At 45.6% G+C, this 26,306-nt stretch overlaps 1 protein-coding gene across 1 annotated transcript in view; it reads right to left on the bottom strand.

The window, feature by feature from the left end:
* RAB40C (RAB40C, member RAS oncogene family) overlaps positions 1-26,306 on the bottom strand; it is a 65,261-nt gene that overhangs the window by 26,133 nt on the left and 12,822 nt on the right. Inside the window, exon 2 of the mRNA XM_073362867.2 lies at positions 3,857-3,917. Coding sequence (XP_073218968.1) covers positions 3,857-3,917 — 61 coding nt within the window. The remainder of the gene's footprint in view (positions 1-3,856; positions 3,918-26,306) is intronic.

Raw genomic sequence — 26,306 nt, 5'->3', positions numbered from 1 at the left:
AGTACTCTATTTGCACCTTCTCAGCACTACTCCATGATTAGGGCTGCCAATTTATCACAGCATTTTTAAATCAAAAGTTACAAAGCAGTCATGGTAAATTTAATAAAAATCATGGATTTTGAGATTTTTAATAGAAAATGTTGTGATTGATGAGGAGGGGGTCACAGCAATGGGGCTGAAGAGCAAGCCCATCCTGCACTCACCCTGCAGCGGCGGCTCCCCACTCTGAGCATGGTGACCTGGCACACAGGGTGACAGCACCACTCAGTTTTGGACTGGCTGCCCCCTTGTCATGATGGGTGGGCCAAACAGGAGCGGTGCTGTGATCCTGCACACCAGGTCACCATACCCAGAGTAAGAAGCTGGAGCCAGGCCCAGTCCCACAGGACAGGAGCTGTCGCTGCAGGGTGAGTCACCGAGACAAAGACAAGTCAAGGACAAAACAGGAAAATCAACATATCCATAACAAACCTGCAGCCCTCTCCATGACGAACCAAGAGGCAAACCGAGTCACTATTCAAAAGGGCAGGGCATCTTCTCTTTAATTTCGCTCAGCTCCAAGTGAGACTGGCCTAGGAATCCCTTCTTTGGCAATGGTGCAGACCTAGCCTATGCTCTTAACATTTGTATTTAAACTTTTTTTTTTTTTTTTTTTTTTTTTGAAGTGGCAATGAGAAAGTCCTCCTTGAGCTCATCCATTCTGAAGCCCTTTTGAAAGGAAGCTGTATCAGTGACCCTTTCTGGCTATAGGAGAGACCTTTACACCCAGTCCTCCTTGAGTGTAAATCCACCATGTGTGCAGATACTTCACAACACACACCATTGGGAACAGCACACAGCAATACAACGTATTCTGCAGCACACAGGCACGACAGGGTGCGTTACAGACACTAAACACCTCAACTCTTTATTTGTAGGTATAAGTCATTCCTTGAAGTTTATTTAAAACTTGACATTAACACAGAATTTCAATGAGCACTTGTGGACATCTGGGAGATTATGCTGGAGCACAGCATAGTGATCTAAGCAATGTCTACTGAAGTACAATCCGAGGTCAGGCTAACCAGACAGTGCACTGGGAGATCTTCTGGGCCTGTTGTGTCCATTCGATACTGATCTGGGAGGTGCACGTCAACAAGCAATGGGAATTCTGATCACCCTGGATCAAGTTTCCCAGAGACTCAATTTCAGACTCATCAGCTGCCTGATAGACTCAGATGTGCTTTAAGTTTCAACACAGCACTGCACTCAAATTAAGCTTTGAAATGTCACATTATGGAACCTGGGCATCACTGTGATAGCTCAATGTAGACTTCTGCTTAATGTGCAGCTGTGGTCAAAAAAAGCACACGAAATATTAGATTGCAAAAGGAATAAGATGGTGATTAATACTGAGATTATAATAATGCTGTTATATAAATGAAAAGGTGTGGCCTCATCTGCATAGTGCATGCAGTACTGCTCACTGCATCTCCAAAAAGATATTTCAGGATTAGAGGGGTTCAGATAAGGACAATGAAAAAGACAAAAGGCCTAGGAAAATTCTCCTCTGAAGAATTACTGAAAAGACTAGGACTGCTATCTTTGAAAGATGGCGAGTAAGAGGGGACATGATACATCGGGATTGCTATCTATATAAGCAGCAAAGGAAGACTGGGAACTTCTGTTCTCCCTGTCACATAACAGTGGGACAGTCAATCAAATGAAAAGGGGAATTCAAAGCTAGTAGAAGGAAACATCTTTTCACACATGTAATTGAACTATAGAACTCAGTGCAACAGAACACAGAGTCCAAGAACTTAACAGGATTCAAAAAGAGATGAACATTTACAGGAACAACAAATATCCAGTGTTTTCATAATGGTACACAATTTGTGGAAAGGATATTAAAACCTCATGCTTCAGGGCTTAAGTCAATCTCTATTAGATCAGGGTGAGACCTATATGCTTCAGGGTTCTTAGATGTTTCTCTGAAGCACCTGGTGCAGGCCCCTGATGCAAGATACTAGACTAGATGGACCACAAGTCTGATCCAGTCTTGCAATTCCTACTTGCCCACCAAGGACTCTTCATGCAAATATCATAGAATCATAGAATATCAGGGTTGGAAGGGACCCCAGAAGGTCATCTAGTCCAACCACCTGCTCGAAGCAGGACCAATTCCCAGTTAAATCATCCCAGCCAGGGCTTTGTCAAGCCTGACCTTAAAAACCTCTAAGGAAGGAGATTCTACCACCTCCCTAGGTAACGCATTCCAGTGTTTCACCACCCTCTTAGTGAAAAAGTTTTTCCTAATATCCAATCTAAACCTCCCCCACTGCAACTTGAGACCATTACTCCTCGTTCTGTCATCTGCTACCATTGAGAACAGTCTAGAGCCATCCTCTTTGGAACCCCCTTTCAGGTAGTTGAAAGCAGCTATCAAATCCCCCCTCATTCTTCTCTTCTGCAGGCTAAACAATCCCAGCTCCCTCAGCCTCTCCTCATAAGTCATGTGTTCCAGTCCCCTAATCATTTTTGTTGCCCTTCGCTGGACTCTCTCCAATTTATCCACATCCTTCTTGAAGTGTGGGGCCCAAAACTGGACACAGTACTCCAGATGAGGCCTCACCAATGTGAAGGCCTCATCACTCTAGACCAATCACTCTCCATTCTCCTATACCTAGACCAATCACTCTCCATTCTCATTGTTCTCTGCTACAGAGTCATGTTATTGAAGTAAGCCCTGTTCAAGAAACTGAATGCAGTCTATGCCCTTTTAGTTTTGGGGTCTGTTCCCTTCTCATCATAGGGTTCCCCCTCACTCCAACTCTTAACCTAAAGGGTGGAAGCCAGGGCCCAACAAAATCCAGGGCCAGCTCTCTGAAAACAGACGTGGAGCCCCACAACTAGGTTCCTTTCCTTCTTTCCCTGTGTGATCTGGGAAGCTAGGCATTGTAGCCGAAAAAGGATTTTTTTTTTTTTTTTTTTAAGCGCGGGAAGGTTGTGTGGGAATCGGGTGACATGCTGGAGGAGGATGAAATGAGACCACACTGGGAATAGAGGATGGTGGTCTGGTTGCTGGGACTGGATGTGCAGATGGTGTCGGCTGACTATAGTTTTAGAGTGTGGGAATCCAGCTAACAAAAAAATTTGGTTATGTATCCCAAATTTTCATTAGTCACACACTGAAAAGAGGATCTGTATTAATGCTACAATGTGAGTTATATGATGAAGAGGGACACTAATTGCACCAAAGCAGCTTAGGTAAACTGTCTTGTCATATCAAGTCTTGTAAATGTCAGAGGTAAATGTCAGGGACTGGCGGTGGCTGATGCAACTAGGAATTGTGTTTCTTTTTCATTTGCTTAAACTGATGAAGTCTTTAAATGATATCCATTTAAAAAAGAACCTCTTCTGTTCAAAGACTCCTTACAATGGGGAGCTCAATTCAGTTATGCTTTCCCAGATTTCTGTAGAAGAGTGTTTTCCAGGCTATTCATGCATGACTCAGGTTGCAAAACCATTTCCCCTTGCCTGCTCCTTGTTTAAAAGTTTCAAGAACTCACCATTAGGAGGTGTTCGCAATACTTAGACTCAGACTACAACACAAATGTTGTTTAAACTCTTCATAAATCTGTTAGTCTTTAAGGTGCCACCGGACTCCTTGTTTTTGTGGATACAGACTAACAGGGCTACTCCTCTGATTCTAATGAAAAGGGGAATGAGCAGTAGGCTAGCATTTCTTACAGCATTACAAGTGAATTGAAGCATGCTTTCAAAAGCTATCTATATTCCCTCTTCAGTCACGCAGAGACGTCACCATGTTCGGAGACACTGGGCCTGCTGCCAAGATAGCTTAGAAACGTAAACTCACCAGAGTTCCAACTTGACCCTTCTGCCATCCAGCAAGATAGTGGTGGTCTTGTAGTCAATTCCTGCAAAGAAACGAATAAAAGCTGAACAAACACTGAGCAGGTCTTTAGAGACACAAACATGCAGTCTACTTTCCCCAGCTGCTGACAGTTCTATGGTTCAAAGGTTTGCAGAAGATAGTGTATCGGAAATGAAGCAGCATCAAGTACATATGGAGTGCTTGGAAGTAGAAGAGTGATCACTAAAGTAGCTCCACTGGAAAGCACTTTGCTTTGATGCAAGAATTACCCTTCCCCCAACCATGTTTAACCCTTTTCATCGTATCCAGGTCTTCCAGTCTTCGAGAAAAAACTGAAGATCCTGGTTACATGGAATTTATAGACTTGTACCACTACCCTGAATGACAGTGCTGAGTATTAAGTTCAAGCTTTTATGCTGATTAACTGGAGCGTTGGCAACTTTACATCAGAGGAGCTTTTAATTTATTTAGCCTGAGAACCAACAGTCTTCCTTTCAGCGAAAGGACATCACCTCCCGCAACTTTCACTAAGTGTAACTATGATCTAAAATTGATGCTGAGAGGTTCACCATGGAGACTGATTCTATGTTCAAAAAGATGAGACTGGAACATGCAACAGAATTGAATACTCTTAGAGAAACTACTATTGCAAATGTACTTCCAGGAAAAATGAGTTCTTATCTCACTAAAAAGTCAGACTTAGTGACAAAGGCACTCGCTCAAATTTCACTGTATTAGAAGAACAGTTACCGCCTCCCTTATCACCTACATCAGAGGTGGGCAAACTACAGCCCGCAGGACCATCCTGCCTGGCCCCTGAGCTCCCAGCCTGGGAGGCTAGCCCCTGGCCCCTCCCCTATTGTCCCCCCTCCCCCACAGCCTCACCTCACTGTGCCGCCAGCGCTCTGGCCCGCTGCTCCTCCCGGGCAGCGCAGTGACATGGCTGGCTCCAGCCGGGCGACAGGGCTGCGAGCTCCTACCACTCTGAGCGGCATGGTAAGGGGGCGGGGAGATTGAATAAGGGGCAGGAGATCCTGGGGGGCAGTCAGGGGACAGGAAGGTTTGGATGGGGAGGAGGTTCAGGGGGTGGTGGTCAGGGGATGGGGAACGGGGGGGGGGAGGTTGGATAGGCGTGGGAGGCCCGGGGGGGGGGCTGTCAGGGGACAGGGAGAGAGACAGGGTTGGATAGGCGTGGCAGTCCCAGGGGGCCTGTCAGGGGACTGGGAGCAGGGGGGTTGGATAGGGGGTGGGATCCCAGGAGGGGGTAGTCAGGGGACAAGGAGCAGAGGGGGTTGAATGGGTAGGGGGTTCTGAGCGGGAGAGTCGGGAATGGGAGGGGGCGGGGGCCAGGCTGTTTGGGGGGGGGCACAGCCTTCACTACCTGGCCCTCCATACAGTTTTGCAAATCGCAATGTGGCACTTGGGCCAAAACGTTTGTCCACCCTGACCTACATTCATGTCACGATAAGGAGACTGCAACACACACTACAGGATCGCACAGCATTACATCAAAATCAGTTTGAGAACCATGCTCCAAACCACAAGGGGCGAGTCCAAAAACTCCTACGGCTAAATCTGCTGAGAAGTCAGAAATGTATTGCAGCACCTCATGGCTGCTTTGTTTCTGCAGAAAGGATCAATGTAGGAGAGTCATCTCAAGTCTTGTAAATGTCAGGGACTGGTGGTGGCTGATGCAACTAGGAATTGTGTTTTTTTTCCATTTGCTTAAACTGATGAAGGCTTAAAATGATATCCATTTAAAAAGGAACCTCTTCTGTTCCAAGACTCCTTACAATGGGGAGCTGAATTCAAAGTTACGCTTTCCCAGATTTCTGTGGAAGTGTGTTTTTCCAGGCTATTAATGCATTGCTCAGGTTGCAATACCATTTCACCTTGCCTGCTCCTTGTTTAAGTTTTAAGAACTCACCAGTAGGTGGTGTTCACAATACCTAGACTTAGGGCATGGCCACACTTGCAGATGTAGAGCGCTTTGAGTTAAACCCGCCTTCGGAGAGCATAGTAGGGAAAGCGCTGCAGTCTGTCCACACTGACAGGAACAAGTCCACTGACGTGGCCACATTTGTGGCACTTGCAGCGGCATTGGAATTAGTGCATTATGGGCAGCTATCCCACAGAGCACCTCTTCCCATTCTGGCGCTATGGCTTGTGGGAAGGGGGCGGGTCATTCTGGGCCCTGTCCCAATGCCCCGTGATGCATCGCTTCGCATCCCAGCAATCCCTGTGCTTCCATCCACATTTGGCACCATCTTTCAAAGTTTTTTGTACTGCACGCGCTGTCTTTCCTTTCAGTCTGCGGGAATGGAGCCTGAACTGCTGAGGAGTATGCTGATGAGTCTTGCCAACACGTCACATTTGTCAGTCGAGTTATTCCTTATGATCCAAAGTGACAATGAGGGCTCCGACGATATCAACTCGAGTAACGCATATGACACGAGTTTGCTTGTGGCATTCACAGACATGCTCATCACCGTGGAACACTGCTTTTGGGCTTGGGAAACAAGCAATGAATGGTGGGATCACATCGCCATGCAAGTCTGGGATGACGAGCAGTGGCTGCAGAACTTTCGGATGAGAAAAGCCACTTTCATGGGACTGTGTGAGGAGCTTGCCCACACCCTGCAGCGCAAGGACACAAGATTGAGAGCTGCCATGATGGTGGAGAAACGGGTGGCTATTGCAATCTGGAAGCTGGCAACTCCAGACAGCTACCGATTTGTCGCTAACCAGTTTGGAGTGGGAAAGTCGACCATTGGAATTATGTTGCAAGGCCATTAATCACATCCTGCTCAGAAGAACCGTGACTCTGGGAAACGTGCATGACATTGTGGACAGCTTTGCACAAATGGGTTTCCCTAACTGCGGAGGGGAAATAGATGGCACGCATATTCCAATTCTGACACCAGCCCACCTAGCCTCCGAGTATGTTAATCAGAAGGGGTATTTCTCCAAGTGCTTGTGGACCACCGTGGGCGTTTCACTGACATTAACACAGGCTTGCCTGGAAAGGTGCATGACGCACGCATCTTTCGTAACACTGGCCTGTTCAAGAAGCTGCAAGCTGGGACTTTTTTCCCCAGACCAGAAGATGACCATAGGGGATGTCGAAATGCCCACTGTGATCCTTGGAAACCCAGCTTACCCTTTAATGCCGTGGCTCATGAAACCCTACACAAGGAGCCTTGAGAGCAGCAAGGAGCAGTTCAACAACAGGCTGAGCCGGTGCAGAATGACTGTGGAGTGTGTGCTTTTGGCCATTTAAGGGCTGCTGGACCTGGCCGATGACAGCATCCCCGCGGTTATATCCGCGTGCTGTACCCTCCATAATATTTGTGAAGGGAAGGGCAAACAATTCACTCAGGCATGGAACTCTGAGGTTTAACACCTGGAGGCTGAATTTGAACAGCCAGAGAGCAGGGCTATTAGAGGGGCCCAGCACGGGGCTGCAAGGATTAGGGATGCCTTGAGGGAGCAATTTGAGCCTGAAAGCCACCAGTAATGTCTGGTGCCCTGCACAGGAGTGAAGTGCAGTGGTTCCAATATTAGTAGGAATCTGTGTTTGCTATGCTGACTTGCAATGCCTGTTTCTTTCCTGGGCTAAAGTATCCTTTACTTTATGTAATAATAAAGAATGTTTTCAAAGCCAAAAAAAATCCATTTATTGAAAAGAAAATCCATTTATTGAAAATAAAAAACTGCTTGGGAAACAGAAAGGGCAAGGGGGTGGAGTGGGTAACGGTACAATCATAAGTTTCTGTATGTCCTGTTCTCATACTCAGACTTTCTGTCTGGAGTGCTGTGCAATGAGTGCTACACTTCAGGATGTTATACTGCATGGTGATGGGGGTTGAGTGCAGTGGGTAACGGTCGTAGTTTTCAAGGCTGGGTGGTGAAGCTACAGGTGTTGGAGGCAGTTGGTGGCAGTAAGAACCTGGATGTTGGGGAAAGTGGGTAGGAGGCGACATGGGTGCACAAGGGAAAGAGTTTTGGGACAAGGGCTGTGGGTGGGGGGGAGGGGTAGTGCTCAGCCTGCATGGCTCCGAGCGCTGGGATAGAGTCCGCTTGGCGCTCCATTATGCTTATCAGCTGATCCATGCTTTGCTGCCGAAGTACCGCGCTTTTGTGCCGGTGCTCCTCATTCTGCTGGCAGATCCGCCTTTCACTGTCCCGCCACTCCTGCACTTTTCGATTTTCATTACCTGAATGCTGCATTACTCCATGCAACATGTCTTCCTTGCTTCTACGTGGCCTCTTTCTGAGTCTTTCGAGTCTTTCAGCCGGTGATAACATGGATGGATGAGATCTCAAGGTTGCATCTGTAAAGGCAAAATGCAACACTTAACAGAGGCAGCATTCTTCACACCAGACAGAGCAATGATTCCTTGTACTTAAGGGCAAGCACAGTCTACACAATAGCATAATTTGCCCGTTCCAAAGTGAGCACACAACTCACAAAATGGTGAGTAAGCACAGGGTCAAGCGTGACTGGTGCTGGTGATTGTTTCACGGCTGTACTGTCCTCTGGGTTTCTGTGCCTTGGGGAGAGCCAACAACGGCAGGGGGCCCCTATACTGAACACTGTCCCCACATTTTCCACAGGAGTTTGTCCTGGAAGATATCTTGCTGCTGAGGGTGACCTGGGAAGCAAGGGAGGGTCTTCTACTGCAGTGTGGCTTCCGCCCTGGCCCAGATGCAGCTTGCCTGTGTGCAGTAATTGTCCCCCCACCACTCATGGCACAGTGGTGTAGACAAGTTGTCCCAGTAAGGCTAAGGACCACAGTGGCTCTCCCGAGAAACCTGCGCAAGTGCATTGCCCATGTTCTGGATGAGACCTTTGAAGAGATCACTGAGGCCGATTACCGCGATGTGAGAGAGCACATCAACACCCTATTTTGCATCTAGGCATGCATGCGGCCCAAACCCTCCTCGCCCCAAGAGCCCGCACCGAATAACTTCCTTCCCAAAATAAAAGCTGCTTACCGGGAACCTCCTCTCGTGTTTGTCCTTCCACAAGCACCGGCCACCATGACTGGCTACCTTCCTCCTGGCTTGAGAGCAGCTGCTGGCTGCATGCATCTAGGGATTCCGGGGTGTCTTCCTCCATCTCAGCACCCTCGCTCCCGCTTTGCTGCTCCTCCTCCTCCCCCTGCCTTGTTGCACTGGACTCTGAAGTGTCGATGGTGGTCCTCGGAGTGGAGGTGGGGTCACCCCCATGTATCGCATCCAGCTCTTTGTAGAAATGGCAGGTCGAAGGGGCAGCACCGGAGCAGCGGTTTGCCTCACGGTTGGCATTCCGCAGCTCCTTCACTTTAATCCTGCACTGCAGTGCGTCCCGGTCATGGCCCCTTTCCATCTTGTCCCTTGATATCTGACCGAAGGTATCATAATTCCTATGGCTGGAGCGCAGCTGGGACTGGACAGCTTCCTCCCCCCAAACACTGATGAGGTCCAGCAGCTCACCATTGCTCCATACTGGGGATCGCCTGGTGAGTGGAGGCATGGTCACCGGGTAAGATTCGCTGAGAGCACTCCAAGCCTGGCTGAGCAAACAGGAAGGGAATTTTCAAAATTCCCAGAGAATTTAAAGGGCAAGTCTGACGGTTGGTCACCTGAGGGCAGGGCAGTAGAATTCAAAGTGATGACCAGAGTGGCTAGAACACGCATTGTGGGACACTTATGGGGGCCGATCAGAGCACACTAACAGACCAGGGTGTCCACACTGGTGCCGCGGTGCTCCAGCGGGGGCGCACCAAATGTTATTCCACTCACCGAGGTGGAGTACCAGGAGCGCTTCAGCTGCAGAGTCAGAGCGCTCTACGTGCCTGGCCAGTGTGGACAGGTAGTGAGCTAGCGCGCTTGGTAAATGCACTCCTTTAATGCACTCTAACTTGCAAGTGTAGCCAAGCCCTTAGACTACAACACATTGTTTAAACTCTTCATAGTTTAGTCACTTGGCAGTGAAAGTTGTTAGTCTAAGATGAACCATGCGACTCGTATGCTACTTGGGTCAAGTAGGGCAATGAGCACTCTTCCTCTAGAAATGCTTGGAAAAGGATCAATCTGAAGTAGGACGTAGTTTATAAATGTTGCTAAAAATCTGAACCAGAATTCTATTGAGCCATAGGCTCAACAGCATAGAAATACCCAAAAAGTTCCTGACATAGACCATGTTTAACAGTTAAGTCCCATTTATGTGAAGACGTTTGAAAACTTTTGGATAAACAAGGATTTTTGTTAAAGATCAGGGAGTCAGTCTGCTTGCCGTGTCCCTCAGTTTTAGAGGAAGCTGAATCTCCTTCCAAAGTATTTGAATGGAAAAGGCTACAACATTCCCAGTGAGCACACCCCTCCCCTTTAAAACTAGCCAACATGCTGTTCATCACACCACAGGTATGTGGGGAACAGAGTGCATCCCACAAAGCCAGCTGGTTTCAGGTGTGGAGGGAGCCAACTTGCTGCTCTTCAGTGCTCTGGATTTAGGGAGCCTGGAGGGTAGTGAAGTTTACATTCCCAGTGGCAGCACTGTAAAGAGAGCTTAGGCTACAGTCCAACCCTGTTTAACCAAGCAGAGTGCCATCTTCATAGACAGAACCTACCATGTTAGGGCTCAGCCTTTCTTCCCCCCCAGCTAGATTTCTCAAGTCTGGAATTAAAAAACAGCCAGCTGTCAAGTTACCAAGTGCATTTCCTCTCTCCTGGAACAAAAGTCCTTCCCTGATAACCTATTAATAGCCACAAGTTTGGTCAATAAAGCATTCCCCCCCCCCGCCATCAGACTTCTGCTGATAAAAGTTAGATTTGAGCTCTGATTGGGGGGCTATAAAAAGCCATAAAGATAATTATCTTGAATTCCAACTTAACCACACAGTACATACAGTTTATATTTTAGCTTCACCTGGAGACAAGCTACTGATCTGGATTTACTTCCATAGATAAAGATCTCTCGAGTCCCAGTCCACACGCTACTTGAGAACTGTCAGTCCAGTCCCACTGCATTAATGCTGGTGAAAGCTTGCTCCCGCCCATAAAGGACAGACACTGTAAGAAAACATCCTACCAAATATCCCTTAATGGAACACTGACCACCCCAGACACAGCATTACTCTGAGGGGGTTCTGTTGGGGGACAGAACTAATTAAGAATGCTGCCTTGTTTCAGCTGTAATGCCCCTGGAGGCTCTGCTCCATACAGAGGTGCCCTGCTGTTTTTCATGCGCCACAGCTCTTTGCGTGAGGAAAGCACTCAGACGGAAAGCCCTCTGTGCCAGCATTCAATTGCATTAATGGAACACTTGTAAAAGTGCTAAACCAAGCTGACTACAGGGAATAGCAGCATACTCTTATGGGTGCAAAGGCCATGTGTTTCCAAAATACCTTTGCCAGGGTGAAACTAATCACTTGGCTATTGTTTCTTTTAAAAGCTAGCAGTGCTTGATTGGTTCAGGGAGGGTGGAATACGCAGGCTCGAATACAAACAGCAAAAATACAAGCCCATTAAAGGAAGAAAAAGTGCTATATGTAGCCTCCACTTTCATTAGGCGCCTACTCTGTACATGAAAAAAAAATTCCTAGTACATCCTGAACAGGCAGCAATTACCCTGTTGTGAATTTATGCTGGTTAGTCATAGCACCAGCACTTGCTGCAGTTCTATGTAAAAACAGTCTGTGTACGTTAAAGAATCAAAACAGACTAAGAGAAGGTCTTTGGGCCTGAGCACATTTACAATAAAAGCATTAAGCAATGGGCAAACATCTCTATCAGGAAGTTACCTAGCAGCCTCTTGCACTCCTACTTCAGACATAGGTGTGTTAGATGCCTAGATAGAGGCAGAGGGTTAAAGCAGTAGCCCTTCATCTCAAAGCCTTTGTTCAAATGACTGAGTTTGGGGGTTTCACTTTAGCCTCCCCCCCTCCCCCCCAGCAGGCCTCTTACCACATGACTAAATCAGACACTGCTAAGACACAGCTGGCAGTCTGGGTCTCACTCAAGCAGACAATAGAAAGAGTGGGCCATGATAGAGGTACATTGGCAAAGCTGTGTAGCAGAAGCTAAGAGCACCTGCTCCCACTAAGCCTGACTCTAGGCAAATGACAGTCTCAGTCATTAAAACAAGTAAAATAGAAAAATTAAGTGTGTAACAGAGATCTGGCTGGTGAAAAATGTGATAGCATTCTCCTAAGACTGTACTAAAATAGAATCAGACCAGACATCTGAACGTTTCCTCTCTTTTTAGGTGATGGAGTCCCATTTCCTGCCAACTGAGGAAGGGTCCCTAGAGTATTTCTAGTGCTTTGCTCAGTTAAATTTTAAATGTCTTATGCAATGGTACACAGCAAGGAAAGTATCAAGTCTGCCTCCAACTCTGCACTTAAAGGTTCAGGCAGCTGCCCATAATTTCTGTTTACAACAGTTTAGTTAACTCCTAAAGGCAGCCCATATATTTTTCTGTGGTGCTTATTCCTTGGTATTTAAGTGCTGGAAAGGGAAATTGCATTTAGTGTTGCATACCAGCCACACCCATTGATCACTATCACAGCACCCTGCAAGTTTGAGAAGCCAGGAATTTGTATTAGACCAAGTCAAAATCAAGACACTTCTATATCTGCTAGACTTTTCTATTAAAATATATTGGTGTCTAAATACTAACTGGTAACTTGAGTCTTAGTAAACTGAACCACCACTACAGCTTGCATAGTTTCAAGTGCTCTTGCTGACCTTATCACTAATCATGACTGGCAGTCACAAAATTTCCGCATCCTGTATCAACACCAATCTAAAGGTACCTGATCATTGTTGGTGGGGGTGGAGGAATATATATGTTACATGCAATTGCAACATTTCAGAGGTGTCATTTGGAAAAACATGTACATCTGCACAGAGCTGTATAGGTCTGGCCTACAGGACTAAATAAGATTCCTTCAAGAGCGTTAGCCTGCAAGATTGTGCCTTTCATGCCCTTGTTGTAGGTAGCTCAGTCTGTTCGAGCAGTATGCTGCATATGTCTGCAGCTTCCTGCTGGGCTGGCGGGAGGCTAATGCTCATACGACCGTGCAGGAACACTGGCAGCCCCATCAAATCCATGGGTATCCCTTACTGCTCCTGGGAGTTACAGTCATGGCAGAGGCACCCGAAGTCCTATCTTGCAACACTGCCACAGCCAGGTGCAGGACCCCACCCATCTGTACTTTATTATTTGTTTTTAGAGAAACCATCAACCAGAGGCAGCAGATGGGTCATACAGCTGAATAACTGACAGAGTCCACATGTCAGCCATTGCAGGAAAGGGGAATTGCTAGACTGGTACTGACACAGCCTTGCAGCAGTAATCTAAAGTCTCACTAGTGCACAACAGAGCAGAACACTCCTTTAAGGTTTTCGAATCTGCAGCCCTGTTCCATACATGTACCCATACGTACTACCGCATTCCCGTCTGAAACCGAGACGCACATCACGCTCACTCAACTCAACAGTTACCATTTTAATTTTTAAAAGATTATACACGTTTTAATCCTATTAGAGCAGAGGTGTTCCCTTCGGCAGTATGTGTCCAACTACAGCTACCAGGCGTTTGCTCCCCATTGAAAGCATCAGGCTAGACCAGACAAGTGAGCCAGGTGGAGTCATGCTTGATTCGCTGCACATTTGCTACAACAGATCCACAGTTCAAGTGTGCAGGGTTATGCTTTTCTTTTTGTCCCATTGATTTTACAACTGAGAAATGAGTCAGGACACAGTATTTTCATGTTCATCTGCCACTAGATGCCACTGTCGCACAGAAAGTTTTGGCAATGCAACAACCTACTGCTCAGCCATGCCAACGGGTCTAGAGGAGGGCTGATCTTAATTGGTCAGCTTCTAAAGAAAGTTTGAAATTGATTTCGGAGAGAGTTAAACTGTGGTTACAGAGTTTCCCCCCCTTTGAACGTACAGTCTATCAGTAGCACACTACAGCTCATTTTGAAATAGGTGTCTCATAGGTTAGCCAGAACTAGTTTTGATTCCATGCCGAACATATCTACTAACAAGCCCCATACTTGCTACTATTGTGGTATATGCAATATCTATGAAACAGTCCGATAGCTGTGGCTGCTAGGTAGCCTTTTCCTACCCTCAGGGTGCACAATACCATGAAAAATATATTCTGATGTAAGGCTTATGTCTTTTTATTGGTTGAGGATAAGATCACTTAATATCTTGTTGGAAATATTTTGGACATGTTGCAATGGATGAAGCCTGAAAAACCAGTGTGAGCTGTTGTCTCTAGGCCAGAGTGCATGCTAGCTCTTCTGCTATCTTTCTAAGTCAACTACAGCCCGTTAGACACTTGAAATTTTGTAAGTAACTAAAACTATTTGGCATAAGACGCTGTAACTGAAGGTGAAAGACCACCATATCAGACACATTCCTCCTATGGTTGCCAGGCATCTGGTTTTCGACCGGAATGTCTGGTCGAAAAGGGACCCTGGTGGTTCTGGTGAGCACTGCTGACTGGGCCGTTAAAAGTCCAGTTGGTGGTACAGCAGGGCTAAGGCAGGCTGCCTGCCTGCCCCGGCTCCACATGGGTCCCAGAAGCTGCCGGCATGTCCCTGTGGCCCCTAGGCGCAGAGGTGATCAGGGAAGCTTTATGCACTGGCTCTGCCCCAAGCGCCAGCTCCGCAACTCCCATTGTCCGGGAACTGCAGCCAATAGGAGCTGCATGGGTGGTGCCTGCTGGCACAGGCAGCTCACACCATACACTGCACAGAGCTGGCTAGCTGCCCCAGTGCCTAGGAGCTGGACACGTCAGCTGCTTCTGGGAGCCACGTGGAGCCAGGAAGCCTGCCTTAGCTCTGCTGCACCGCCGACCGGGAGCCATCTAAGTAAGCACTGCCCGACTGCAGCCCGCACCCTGAACCCCCTCCTGCACCAATGCCCTGCCCCAGCCCTGAGCCCGCTCCTGCGGTCCAAACCCCTTGGCTCCAGGCCAGAGCCCCCTCCCGCATCCTGAACCCCTCATTTCTGGCCCCACCCCAGAGCCTACCCGCTCCCTCACCCCACCCCTCTGCCCCAGCCGGAGCCCTCACCCCCTCCCACACCCCAGCCCCGTGAAAGTGACTGAGGGAGTGGGGATGGAATGGGGGGGGGAGGAGGGGCCTCAGAGAAGGGGCCTCAGAGAAGGGGCAGGGCAGGGCAAGGCAAAGGTGTTCAGTTCTGTGCAATTAGAAAGTTGGCAACCCTAATTCCTCCCCTTTGACTAGTAAATTTTGAATCCCTGATGCACTTTTAGGTGGACCAGGGATTACCAGTATTATGGAAGCTTTCAGACCCTGCTCCTAAAGGATTCCAAACCCATGTGATTTCTTTTGGTTTGTCTGTGATAAGAACAGCCATTAGCTATAAGGAAAGTTAAAGCCAGCATTTTTCATGGGAAAATGCAGCCACCTTCAGGAGAGCGGGATCAGTCATACATTGCAGGATTCTCTGACCAACATACCAAAACTGAACACAGGACCCTTGATGGTAAAAGGGACATCAACTTTTGAAGAATTACACTTCCAAAATAAAATTGTGTACCTGCCAGTGTTAACTCCAAGACTTAAAATGCCATGCATTTGGCAACACTTAATAAGTATCTCTGGTTTTGATTGCCAGTTACATCTCCACAGCTGTGCATGCTAATGGACAAGCTCATCTATGTACTTTTACCAGGCCCTTCAAGAGAGTTTGGTTTGGCTTGCTGCTGCAGCCAACAGGCCACAGGCATGTATGTGCACAGAGCAGGATGGTGGTGGTGGAGACAGAGAGGGTGTATGCTCCCAGGCCCATCCTCTCTCCCTTGTTCAAAATATCTTTAAATAGATCAGGAAGGAAGTGTGCATGTACACACACACCTGTCCCTTAAAAAAGAAAAACCAACTCCAGCCAGAATACTGAATAGGTGCACTATCAAATCAGATTCTTTTACTCAGTTAAAAAATATTTTAGTTGACGGTCCCTGTAAATACTCACTGCTCTCAGCCCAGTATTTGCTCAGAAGAACAGAAGGTCTTGTTTTTGTTTTTAAAACTTTGGATGCTTTAAAAGGTGAACTACCAACGTTTTTTGTTGTTGTTGAATTGAAGTTGTGCCTTTTACTGGTTCTCATGACAGGGACCTGGCAAGGATCCTCTTCCCTTTAAAAGAAATCAGATTAAACTTTTAGAACTGAAAAGGTTTTTGTCCAAGTCTACGGCCAGAGCAGTAGAAATGAGTGCATGCCCTTTTTCTCCTTTGTACATAGAATCATAGAATATCAGGGTTGGAAGGGACCCCAGAAGGTCATCTAGTCCAACCCCCTGCTCAAAGCAGGACCAATTCCCAGTTAAATCATCCCAGCCAGGGCTTTGTCAAGCCTGACCTTAAAAACCTCTAAGGAAGGAGATTCTACCACCTCCCTAGGTAACGCATTCCAGTGTTTCACCACCCTCTTAGTGAAAAAGTTTTTCCTAATATCCAATCTAAACCTCCCCCACTGCAACTTGAGACCATTACTCCTCGTTCTGTCATCTGCTACCATTGAGAACAGTCTAGAGCCATCCTCTTTGGAACCCCCTTTCAGGTAGTTGAAAGCAGCTATCAAATCCCCCCTCATTCTTCTCTTCTGCAGGCTAAACAATGCCAGCTCCCTAAGCCTCTCCTCATAAGTCATGTGTTCCAGTCCCCTAATCATTTTTGTTGCCCTTCGCTGGACTCTCTCCAATTTATCCACATCCTTCTTGTAGTGTGGGGCCCAAAACTGGACACAGTACTCCAGATGAGGCCTCACCAATGTCGAATAGAGGGGAACGATCACGTCCCTCGATCTGCTCGCTATGCCCCTAATTATACATCCCAAAATGCCATTGGCCTTCTTGGCAACAAGGGCACACTGCTGACTCATATCCAGCTTCTCGTCCACTGTCACCCCTAGGTCCTTTTCCGCAGAACTGCTGCCTAGCCATTCGGTCTCTAGTCTGTAGCTGTGCATTGGGTTCTTCCGTCCTAAGTGCAGGACCCTGCACTTATCCTTATTGAACCTCATCAGATTCCTTTTGGCCCAATCTGCCAATTGGTCTAGGTCCTTCTGTATCCTATCCCTCCCCTCCAGCGTATCTACCACTCCTCCCAGTTTAGTATCATCCGCAAATTTGCTGAGTGCAATCCACACCATCCTCCAGATCATTTATGAAGATATTGAATAAAACCGGCCCCAGGACCGACCCTTGGGGCACTCCACTTGATACCGGCTGCCAACTAGACATGGAGCCATTGATCACTACCCGTGGAGCCCGACAATCTAGCCAGCTTTCTACCCACCTTATAGTGCATTCATCCAGCCCATACTTCCTTAACTTGCTGACAAGAATACTATGGGAGACCGTGTCAAAAGCCGTGTCAAACATCATACTGGAAGCCCTATTCACAATGGAAAAAGAATGACCCTATATCCCTGTTTAAAGATGACTGTTACTAGCACCATGATAGTGCTTTTTTTGGATCAATGTGAACAGATTATTCTTCCCTCCCTCAAGGGCTGTGCTAAGCCAGCCCCTAAAGGCTAATAGCCCTAGGTAATACTTCCCGCTTATATCTACACAGCATGTTTACAGAGGAGGGCAAATATAATTTTGCCGATGGGGAAACATGCACAGAGGTAAAGTGACTTAGACAAGCTCAGGGTAAACATAATCCCCAACCAGTCCCTTGTCGCCAACCCCACAATTTGCCTGCCTGGTTTTGACCTGCCCCATCGCCAATGGTCCCTGTTGAGCAGGTATTGGACCAGGCAAGGTCTCCGTGCAGCCAACCAGTATCGCTGGGGCTTTCGTGACAGCCCTTTGTGCAGTTGTGGTGCAGTACAGGCAATGACGCACAGTGTCGATGAATGCCTGACGACTAGGGTCCGCGGTGGCCTAGAAGAACTGCATCACGCCACTGAAGATGCCATCGCTTAGCTAGACGATGAACAGTGGTCTCCATGCTTTATCTACAGGACCACACTGCCTATAAGTAGTCTACAAAACACTGTAATAAACAGTTCTAGCACAGTTGTTTGAATGCTGCCATAGCCTGAAATTTCTTTGAGCAAAATGGAAAAAGCTTTATAGCTTATCTATCCATAAGCCTGGGCCTGGAGAGACTCTTAGCCATTGTGATGTTCTGGACCAAAGAAAATAATCCCCAAAACCCCACCCCAAAGACACAAACCAACCCTCCTTGTATTGGGTTATTTATAGCTTTAACATATGCTTGCTTTCTTCCCAGAAATTCTTAAGTCATTTGTTGCTGGGGAATGTATATTTGTTGCATGAATTGTACATTGATCTGAAATGCTTTGTTACATATGTTCACATACATGCTTTTTACCACTCAGGGGCTGGTGAATCTGGTCTTCATAGTAGTTTAATTTAATAAAATTTTTGCATTAGCAAAAAAGCCAAAACCAAAACATCTCCGCTAAAATTCATTAAAAATAAAAAGCCTAGCTCTTACATATCACTTTTCAACAGTAGATTTCAAAATGTTATACAAAGACACAATCTGCAAAATAAGAATCGTTCAACTTCATAAATAAACTATTATTCATTTTGGCTCAGTTAGAAATCAAGAAGGAGAAAAAAGTTAATTGGCTCATTTGACTTTATCCTATATAGGATCAACATTTTAAAGCTTCATTGTTCTACCCTCCTTAGAAGAGCAAAGGATGACCCCTTTTAGTGCATCAGTAAGCAGATGGGAAATAAGGTAAGCTAAGTAGAATTCTGTAACCTAGTCTCGCTCATATGGCTCTCTAGAACTAGCAGATTGCTGTTTAAACAGCAGACATAATTAGAGCAGAAGGTGCACGACTCCAGGACTCTAGAGACAGCTACTGGAATGGATTTGGACTCTCAGCTGGCAAATCCTAATGAACAACATGTGGCAAGCCCACTGAGCCTCTGGAGAAGGAATCAGATGCACTGGGATGTATTATCCTTGCCTCACAATCCATCTAGTAGTCTCAGTCACAAGAGGAAACAAGAGATGCTGTGACAGTGCTCTGCTGCAAAAGGAGGAAGAGACACTGGGTAAGAAGAATATAAATATCCTGGGAGCCAAGGTCAGTTATTAGAGAGAAGGTGGGTGAGGTAATATCTTTTATTAGACCAACTTCTCAAAGAGCTCTCCCCAACAGAAGTTGGTCCAATAAAAGATATTACCTCACCCACCTTGTCTCTCTGAACTTTGCTTAGACAGGATAGTTATGTTATTAATATTTACAATGCCAATGAGCTACTATACTGCAGGTCAGAGTATGGGGAAATTCTCAGGAAGGTATGAAAATAAAAGTGACTGTGGGTCCTTGGTACAGACCATTAGCACTGGAAGAAGAATGGTTACTGGAGAGTTTGGTCCAGAAATCCTTAGTTATGTTTTATTTCCTCTGTTTTGTTTTAAACCTACTCAGATACCCAACCATGTTAACATACAATCAAACATGTAAAGAGCTAAATGACACAGAACTTTGGGATTCCCTATTTTCTGGATCACAAAGGATAAGCGATCCTGGATCTATTTCTTTCTTACAAGGAAGAACTGATTCAGAGTCGCATGGAAAATTGCTACCAGTGACCACAAGCTATCTGAATTCATCACTACAAGGAATATATTCACAGAATACATCTGTATAAGGGTAAACTCTTTGAGGTACGCACCATACAATGAAACAAATGGGAAAGTCTCTGAACTTCTAGTCAATGGAATTGTGATCAGTAAGGACAGGTGTATAATCAGTAAGCCTTGACAGTTCTCCCATTACCATCACCGGACCTGAACAACAGAATTAGAGGTTAAAAGGAACATTATATAGATTTGATAGTGTTACAAAAATTTCTTTATGGAGTCAAAACTTGCAGTACAACTGTAAAAAAGTAGCGATGTATCAAGTTGGGGGAAGTGCTAAGTGGGGCACAAACGGGGATTTGAGTTAGATCTCTACTGAAGTTTTCATGAATATCTGAAATGTTACTAAAATTCACATCCTTAACTGGGAGATACTGTCAGTCTCAGGGAGGACACATACAAGAGGGCAGCTAGGGAAATATGAACAGAAAGTAGATGAGTCACATTTTTGGAAGAGATGCTTTCCATGTCTCGTGGCTTGCAATTTCAAAGATCCTATGGGAGAGAAAAACCTAATTTCTAGCCCTAGAGTCCAAAAAACAAGGAAGAACAACAGCGAGCATGTTAGATGTGGGACAGCAAAAAAGAAGCCAATGCAATTTTGGGCCCCATTGGAATGTCATGAAGCAGGGAGTTAAGACAGAGTTTCCTAAACTGTGGACAACTGGTAATCCATGGGAAACTGGCTGGCCACATGGTAAAAAAATCTCCTGGTTTCCAGTACAGATAGAGCACACCTGGGAGATTATAGAAGGGACACTTAGTGCACTAAAGCAGCCACACATATTCTTTCTTGATGTAACTTTTCCCTGTAAGTAGTTTTTGTAGTTGTCACAAATGTTATGATTTGACAGTGAACAGGAAAAGTGGCAGGCCACCTGATTGCAAATGGGAGTGGAAGCAGCCATAAGACCAGACGACACTATATGGCCCATGAAAGGGTTTGACAAATCCTGCTTCTACCACATATGGCTCTGGAGCAAGAGCATTTGGAATACTGCATTCAGTTCTATGTACCACATTACCAAAAAGGCTGACAAATTTAAGGGAATTCAGAAAAGAACAAAAGTCAGGAGACGGGGCTGATGAATGAGACTAGATTAGAAGAGCTAATGATACACACTTTGGTTCCTGGTCAATTTGGGAGTTGGAGGAGTGAGGAAGAAGAGATTGACATTGAACTCCAACTATTTGAATCATGTAAACATTGAGAAAAGAGGAAATTGAGGTGATCCAATGGGAATTAACTAGGAATAATTGGATGAAATTAAGAAACATGAATTTAGGTTAGGAAGTTTTTACAGCTATCCAACAGTGAAATTGATTAGACTGTACTTAAGGTCAGGAGTGGAAGACCAGTCTCTTGAGACATTTAAACAATGGACTGGAGAATATATTAGTAAGTGTACAGGAGGGAACAATTTTACATTTTCAGAGAGTTACAACCTAGATCTTTTCCTTCAGATTTCTGAAAATATTGTCACTAATTGGGAATAAATCACTTGAGCAAGGAATCTGTGTGCAGCTCAAGCAATTGATGGAATGAACAAAAGGCATATTTGCTCGCATTTGAGAGGTGTACTATGCCTCGGCAGAATCCTTCGGGAAATGTATGTTTACTGTATGCACTAGATTCAAGCAGCTGAAAATTCCCTCCCCTCCTTTCCCCCAGGAGTACTTATTAAAAAACAAACACTTCATCTAAACTAGCTCCTCCTGCATATCTAAAAGGCTACAGCACTGTAGCAGTCACTTGTTCTCAGTTTTAAATTTCTGCTTTAATGTAGGCTATATTTAACTATTTTCTGTCCAATGCAAATTATAGAGCAACCAGGGATAAACTCTCCACAAATTCATCTCTGCCTTTTATTCAGATTCCAAGAACTAGAGGTTACAAAGTATTAGCCTTAGAATTAGTGTGTGGTGCTTGGAGGCTACCTTGTTTTGTATTGTCGTGCCAGTGTCAAGCAGAGCATAATCAAGATGAGGACCAGAAAAGGAAGGCTGTGCGATTCTCTCTCGATGAGCTGCGAAAGAGGTGACCTTTGAGAAAGCAAGTTTCAGAGTAGCAGCCGTGTTAGTCTGTATCCGCAAAAAGAAAAGGAGTACTTATGGCACAAATACATTTGTTAATCTCTAAAGTGCCACAAATCCTCCTTTTCTTTTTTGAGAAAGCAACTGATTTTTCAATATAGAGCATGTTGAGTGTTTCTTGCAGGTGCAGCGCCATTGTGAAGGTCTGTTAACAGAATGTATCAAATGCAGGAGATGCCTTCTGTTCAGAGCTTGCAATGTTAGGAATGTTCAGTCAAGCAAGCTGGCAATCTGGTAGGTAAATATTCCCAAGTGCTTTACAATCTATTGCTTTTCAGATGTTAAGGACAGAGTTTCACTAGTGTGTGTAAGAGCAGCAAGGTTATTTGAAGGTCAGACTTGTAGCAAAGGTGATGTTCTGGATGGGCTTTCATAAAGCCAACGACTTTGCCTTATTAACAAACTGATGGTATCTTCACTCCAAGCCAGTCTTGTTCATAGGCCTTGCAACTGAGTGACAAGTTCCAAAAGCAAATTTAAATACTTGATCCTCAATAGGAGCACTTTACTGGCTGCTCAGGACTAATTCATATTAAGTAATCTGGTCACAGACTTCTCTAATTCATAGCTGATGGCAGAGGGACAGAGTGGATATAATAGGTGACATTTACACACCTGGGTTCAGAAGGCTCTTTCTAACATGAAAGGGTAATTTAAAAAGGCATTTTCGCAGCTTACAGAATTTGAGTGAGTTTTATATGTAATGCCGTAAAATGGCTCTGCTTAGGGACACAGAAAATGCTATAGTGGATCAGACCAATGGGCTGTCTAGTCCAGTACCCTACAAGCGGCCAATATTAGACACATCAGAGAGAAGAGCAAGAAACCCAAAAAGGAATATTCGCACACAAGGAAAGGTGTTACTTCATCTCTCCACTTAACTAGCTTATGCTCTGAAGCATGAGTGTTTATATCCCTTATTTTTAATTCTCATGCAACAGCAGAGGTTCTCATTATCCACAAAGTGTCTAACCCATTATGTGGAACTGTGCTGAAATATTGGACTATCTTAGGCTGTCAGTTCCACCAGCTCATTATGCTTTTCACACAGTGACAGACTCCTTATGCCACATGTTGACCCATGTTCTGGATGACAGAGCAAAATTCAGAGACTGTTCATCCAAAACTTTAAGTTAGGTGAGTGACCTTCAGCAGTAGTCCCTCCCCCTGCTGTTCCCCCTCCCCTGCAGCTACGCCATGAGGGCAGCACTCTGGGTGGCGGAGCTGCGTGCTCCTGCCAGGGAGAGTGGCAGCGTGTCTAGCTCTGGCCGGATGGCACGGCTGCCAGACATGCTGCTCTGATCGGCCTTGTAAGGGAGCCGGGGGGCGGTTGGATGGGGCGGAGGTCCTGGTGGTGGTAGCTGGGGGGGTTGGATAAGCATGGGAGTCCTGGGGGGCCTGTCAAGGGGTGGAGGTGTGGACAGGGTTCAGGGGATGGGGAACAGGGGGGTTGGATAAGCATGGGGCCCCAGGGGGCCTGTTAGGGGGTGGGGCCTTGGGGGGCGGTTAGGGGCGGGAGGTCCCAAGAGAGGGCAGTTAAGGGACAAGGAGTGGGGGGGTTGGATGGGTTGGGGATTCTGAGGGGGGCAGTAAGTGGTAGGGGGTGGATAGGGTCGGGGGCCAGGCTGTTTGGGGAGGCACAGCATTCCCTACGCGGCCCTCTATATATAGTTTTGCGACACCACTGTGGCCCTCGGGCCAAAAAGTTTGCCCATCCCTGTGGTAGCAATAATTCCAAACACCCAGGAACTGAGATGCTCAAAGCAGAGCTGGTCTACAAAAAGCCATAGACTGGCTGATCCCCAAGCAGCAGTCCTAGCCCCAGCTTCTCTATCATGTCCAGCATTAAAGATGCTCCAATAAGTATGTATTAAGTGGGGTGGGGAAGAAGAGGTGCAAGATTATACATGCAACAAAAATGAGAGCAATCAATCAGTATTTCACATGTCATCTATATGGAATGATCACATTCCCCACAAATCCTTTAATTTGATACTCTACAGCAGGCAGAAGCCACCTGGGAACCATTTTCCTGCATAATGACTGTATTCCACAAGGAAGTGGAAGCTGTAACAGAGGGCTGCTTTGAAAAGATGGCTGTTCCCCATGGAGTCAGAGAGGCATGCAGTGAACAACAGGAAGCGATGTCTGCTGTTATGGGGACTTTCTGCACTGGCAGCAGGAAAGATTCACTACCTTCTCCGCCAAAGGTCCACAGAGGCTTCAAAGTTCCTTGTAATTATTATTTCCTTGGCACTGTTTTAGGAAAGTCTTCCTTTGCACCACTACAGATAGACACACTGTGGTAGCATAGCCCTCAGGGACTATAAAATAAAGCATGAAGTCAGATTCTAAAAATGGCCACTCATCTGCCGTTCTTCTGCATTTAAATTCTCACTCAGAGGAACAGTTTCAGTGTGCATTACCTGGCACACAATATGGCCCATTTTCCAGGTTTGTACATTTTCATCTGAGCTTTGTTTGCTTGTTTACAGATCTGTAGCCAGAAAGGTCCATGGTAAGATTCACTCTGAAGTAAAACAGATGCATCAGATCAAACAAAACAGAAGGTGAACCCTAAAAGATCAGGAAGATAGAGTTAACGCTCAAAATCCTGACTGATCTTCTACTCCTAACTGCTCCCTTCTTGTCTTCACAAGAAAGTGAGTGAAGGAGGGAGTTATCAGTCTTGGTTGTGAGACTGAGCTTTGAATGGTTTCTTGCTTGTTTGCATAAGTTAACAAAACATTAACAGTTTGTCATTCTATTTCTCTAACAAAACTGTCAGAGGAGTCCATATGGCCCTCCTCACTCTTGCACACTGACAATGAAGCTTACCTGCTATCAGTTTAAAAGGGTATTTTACACTATGGTATGCAATGAGTGCTAGTTATACATTCAGAACTTTCTATCGGCTATGAAAACAGCTGATGGGAATGGTATAGATGCCCCATCTGCAGACAGGATGCAGGTATTTAGGTTACTCCCTGATAATGGAGTAACAATGCTATTACTTAGAAAATATTGCATGGCATAAATGCACAGCAAAAGAAAATACAGTTAACTTTGAGGAGCTACTTTCCAACTATAGATCATAAACTGTGAGTGACCCTAAGTCTTCCAGAAAAATGCATTACAAATAGATAAACGTGTTGAGTTAAAAAGGTGAAGCTTTATGTTAAAATAATGGATAAACACTGAGGACATCTGAACCTAGATTTACCAGTGGTAAGGAATTTCTCAGCTCGGAATTATAAGCCATAGAAAGATGGGGTTTCCAATGGATTTACAGAGTGACAGAAGCTTTATTACAGCCAGAATCATGTTCATATTCATCCAATTTGTGTACTCAAATATATTTAGTAGATATAGAAATACTCATCTTCACTGCCAAGTAACAGGGTTCTCCACGGGTCTGTCTTTTAAATGCAGTGTAGTTGTAGCCATGTTGGTCTCAGAATATTAGACACACAAGGTGGGTGAGGTAATACCTGAAGAAGAGCTCTGTGTGGCTCAAAAAACTTGCCTCTCTGACCAAAACAAGTTGGTCCAATAAAAGATATTACCTCTCCCACCTTGTGTCTTTTAAACAGGTTAACAACCACAACCAGTCAACTCAGGCCTGTGCTTTCTATGGTCAAAATAAATACAACCAAGGTTATATTTTCTTTTTAAAAGATACAGTAAAAGTTCCCAGGTAGGACAATATCAGAATAATCCTGGATAGCGCATGAAGTGCTAGGACTGAAATAGCAGTCAGATTAGAAGGAGTGGAAACTATTTACTGATAATGTCACTACACTGGAAACAGTTCATGAAGCCTCTTTAATTTGATAGCAGCAAGGGAAGGTCTCAGTCTACACCAAGCATTCTGGAAGAACCACAGTGACTATGACAATTATGCTCTCTTACCGTGCAGCATGTTGGTTTCGGTCTCTTGCCTGGTCTATCCTGTAGCCATTTGCTCTAAAGCCTGTGGCACTTCCTGCTTACCAGAACATCAAATGCAAGATCTATTCTTGCTGCAGGTCATGATGGGCTGCAGCTGCAAGGAGCTTTGAGTCTTAATTCTTCACTCTTAAATTCTTTTGTTACTACAGGTGCCCATTAGGAATTACGACTCTTCCTCTTTTGAGTCTAGGAATTTATCCCTAGAAGTGGTCAAGTGGCAACATACCCATGTTTTGGAAGGATCTGCAGAAGCCTCATATTAGCTGCCTCCAACTAAAGTATGAATGGCTTGGACTGCAATGCACAAAGTGGGCTTGGGTCTGGGAAACTGGGGCACACATAACAAACTGACAAGAGGCTTAGCATCAGGGGCATCAGAAGATCCTGGAAATGAGGGATAGCAACTTACTTGCTGAATTGGAGTTACTACAGTTATGAAAGATTTTAAACAAAACATGCTCTGAACTCTCCCCGTCTGTATCCAACAATTTTTTTCATCTTCCACTTAAAAATCTAAACTTTGGGGGCATGGACTGTCTTTGTTTTATGAGAGTACAGCACCGAGCACAATGGGGTTGTGGCTCATGGCAGGGGTTCCCAGGTACTGTACAATACAAATAAGTATTGCAAATTGGGTTTTGTACATGGACAGCAGCAGAATGCATGTTCTGACACACCAGGTAAAGAGTCCAGATTTGTAGAATACCTC

The sequence above is a fragment of the Lepidochelys kempii genome, chromosome 10 (genome assembly GCF_965140285.1).
Source record: "Lepidochelys kempii isolate rLepKem1 chromosome 10, rLepKem1.hap1, whole genome shotgun sequence".
In the NCBI taxonomy this organism is placed as follows: domain Eukaryota; kingdom Metazoa; phylum Chordata; order Testudines; family Cheloniidae; genus Lepidochelys; species Lepidochelys kempii.
Note: the sequence above shows the minus strand (reverse complement) of the source record. Positions and strands in the feature narration are given on the sequence as shown.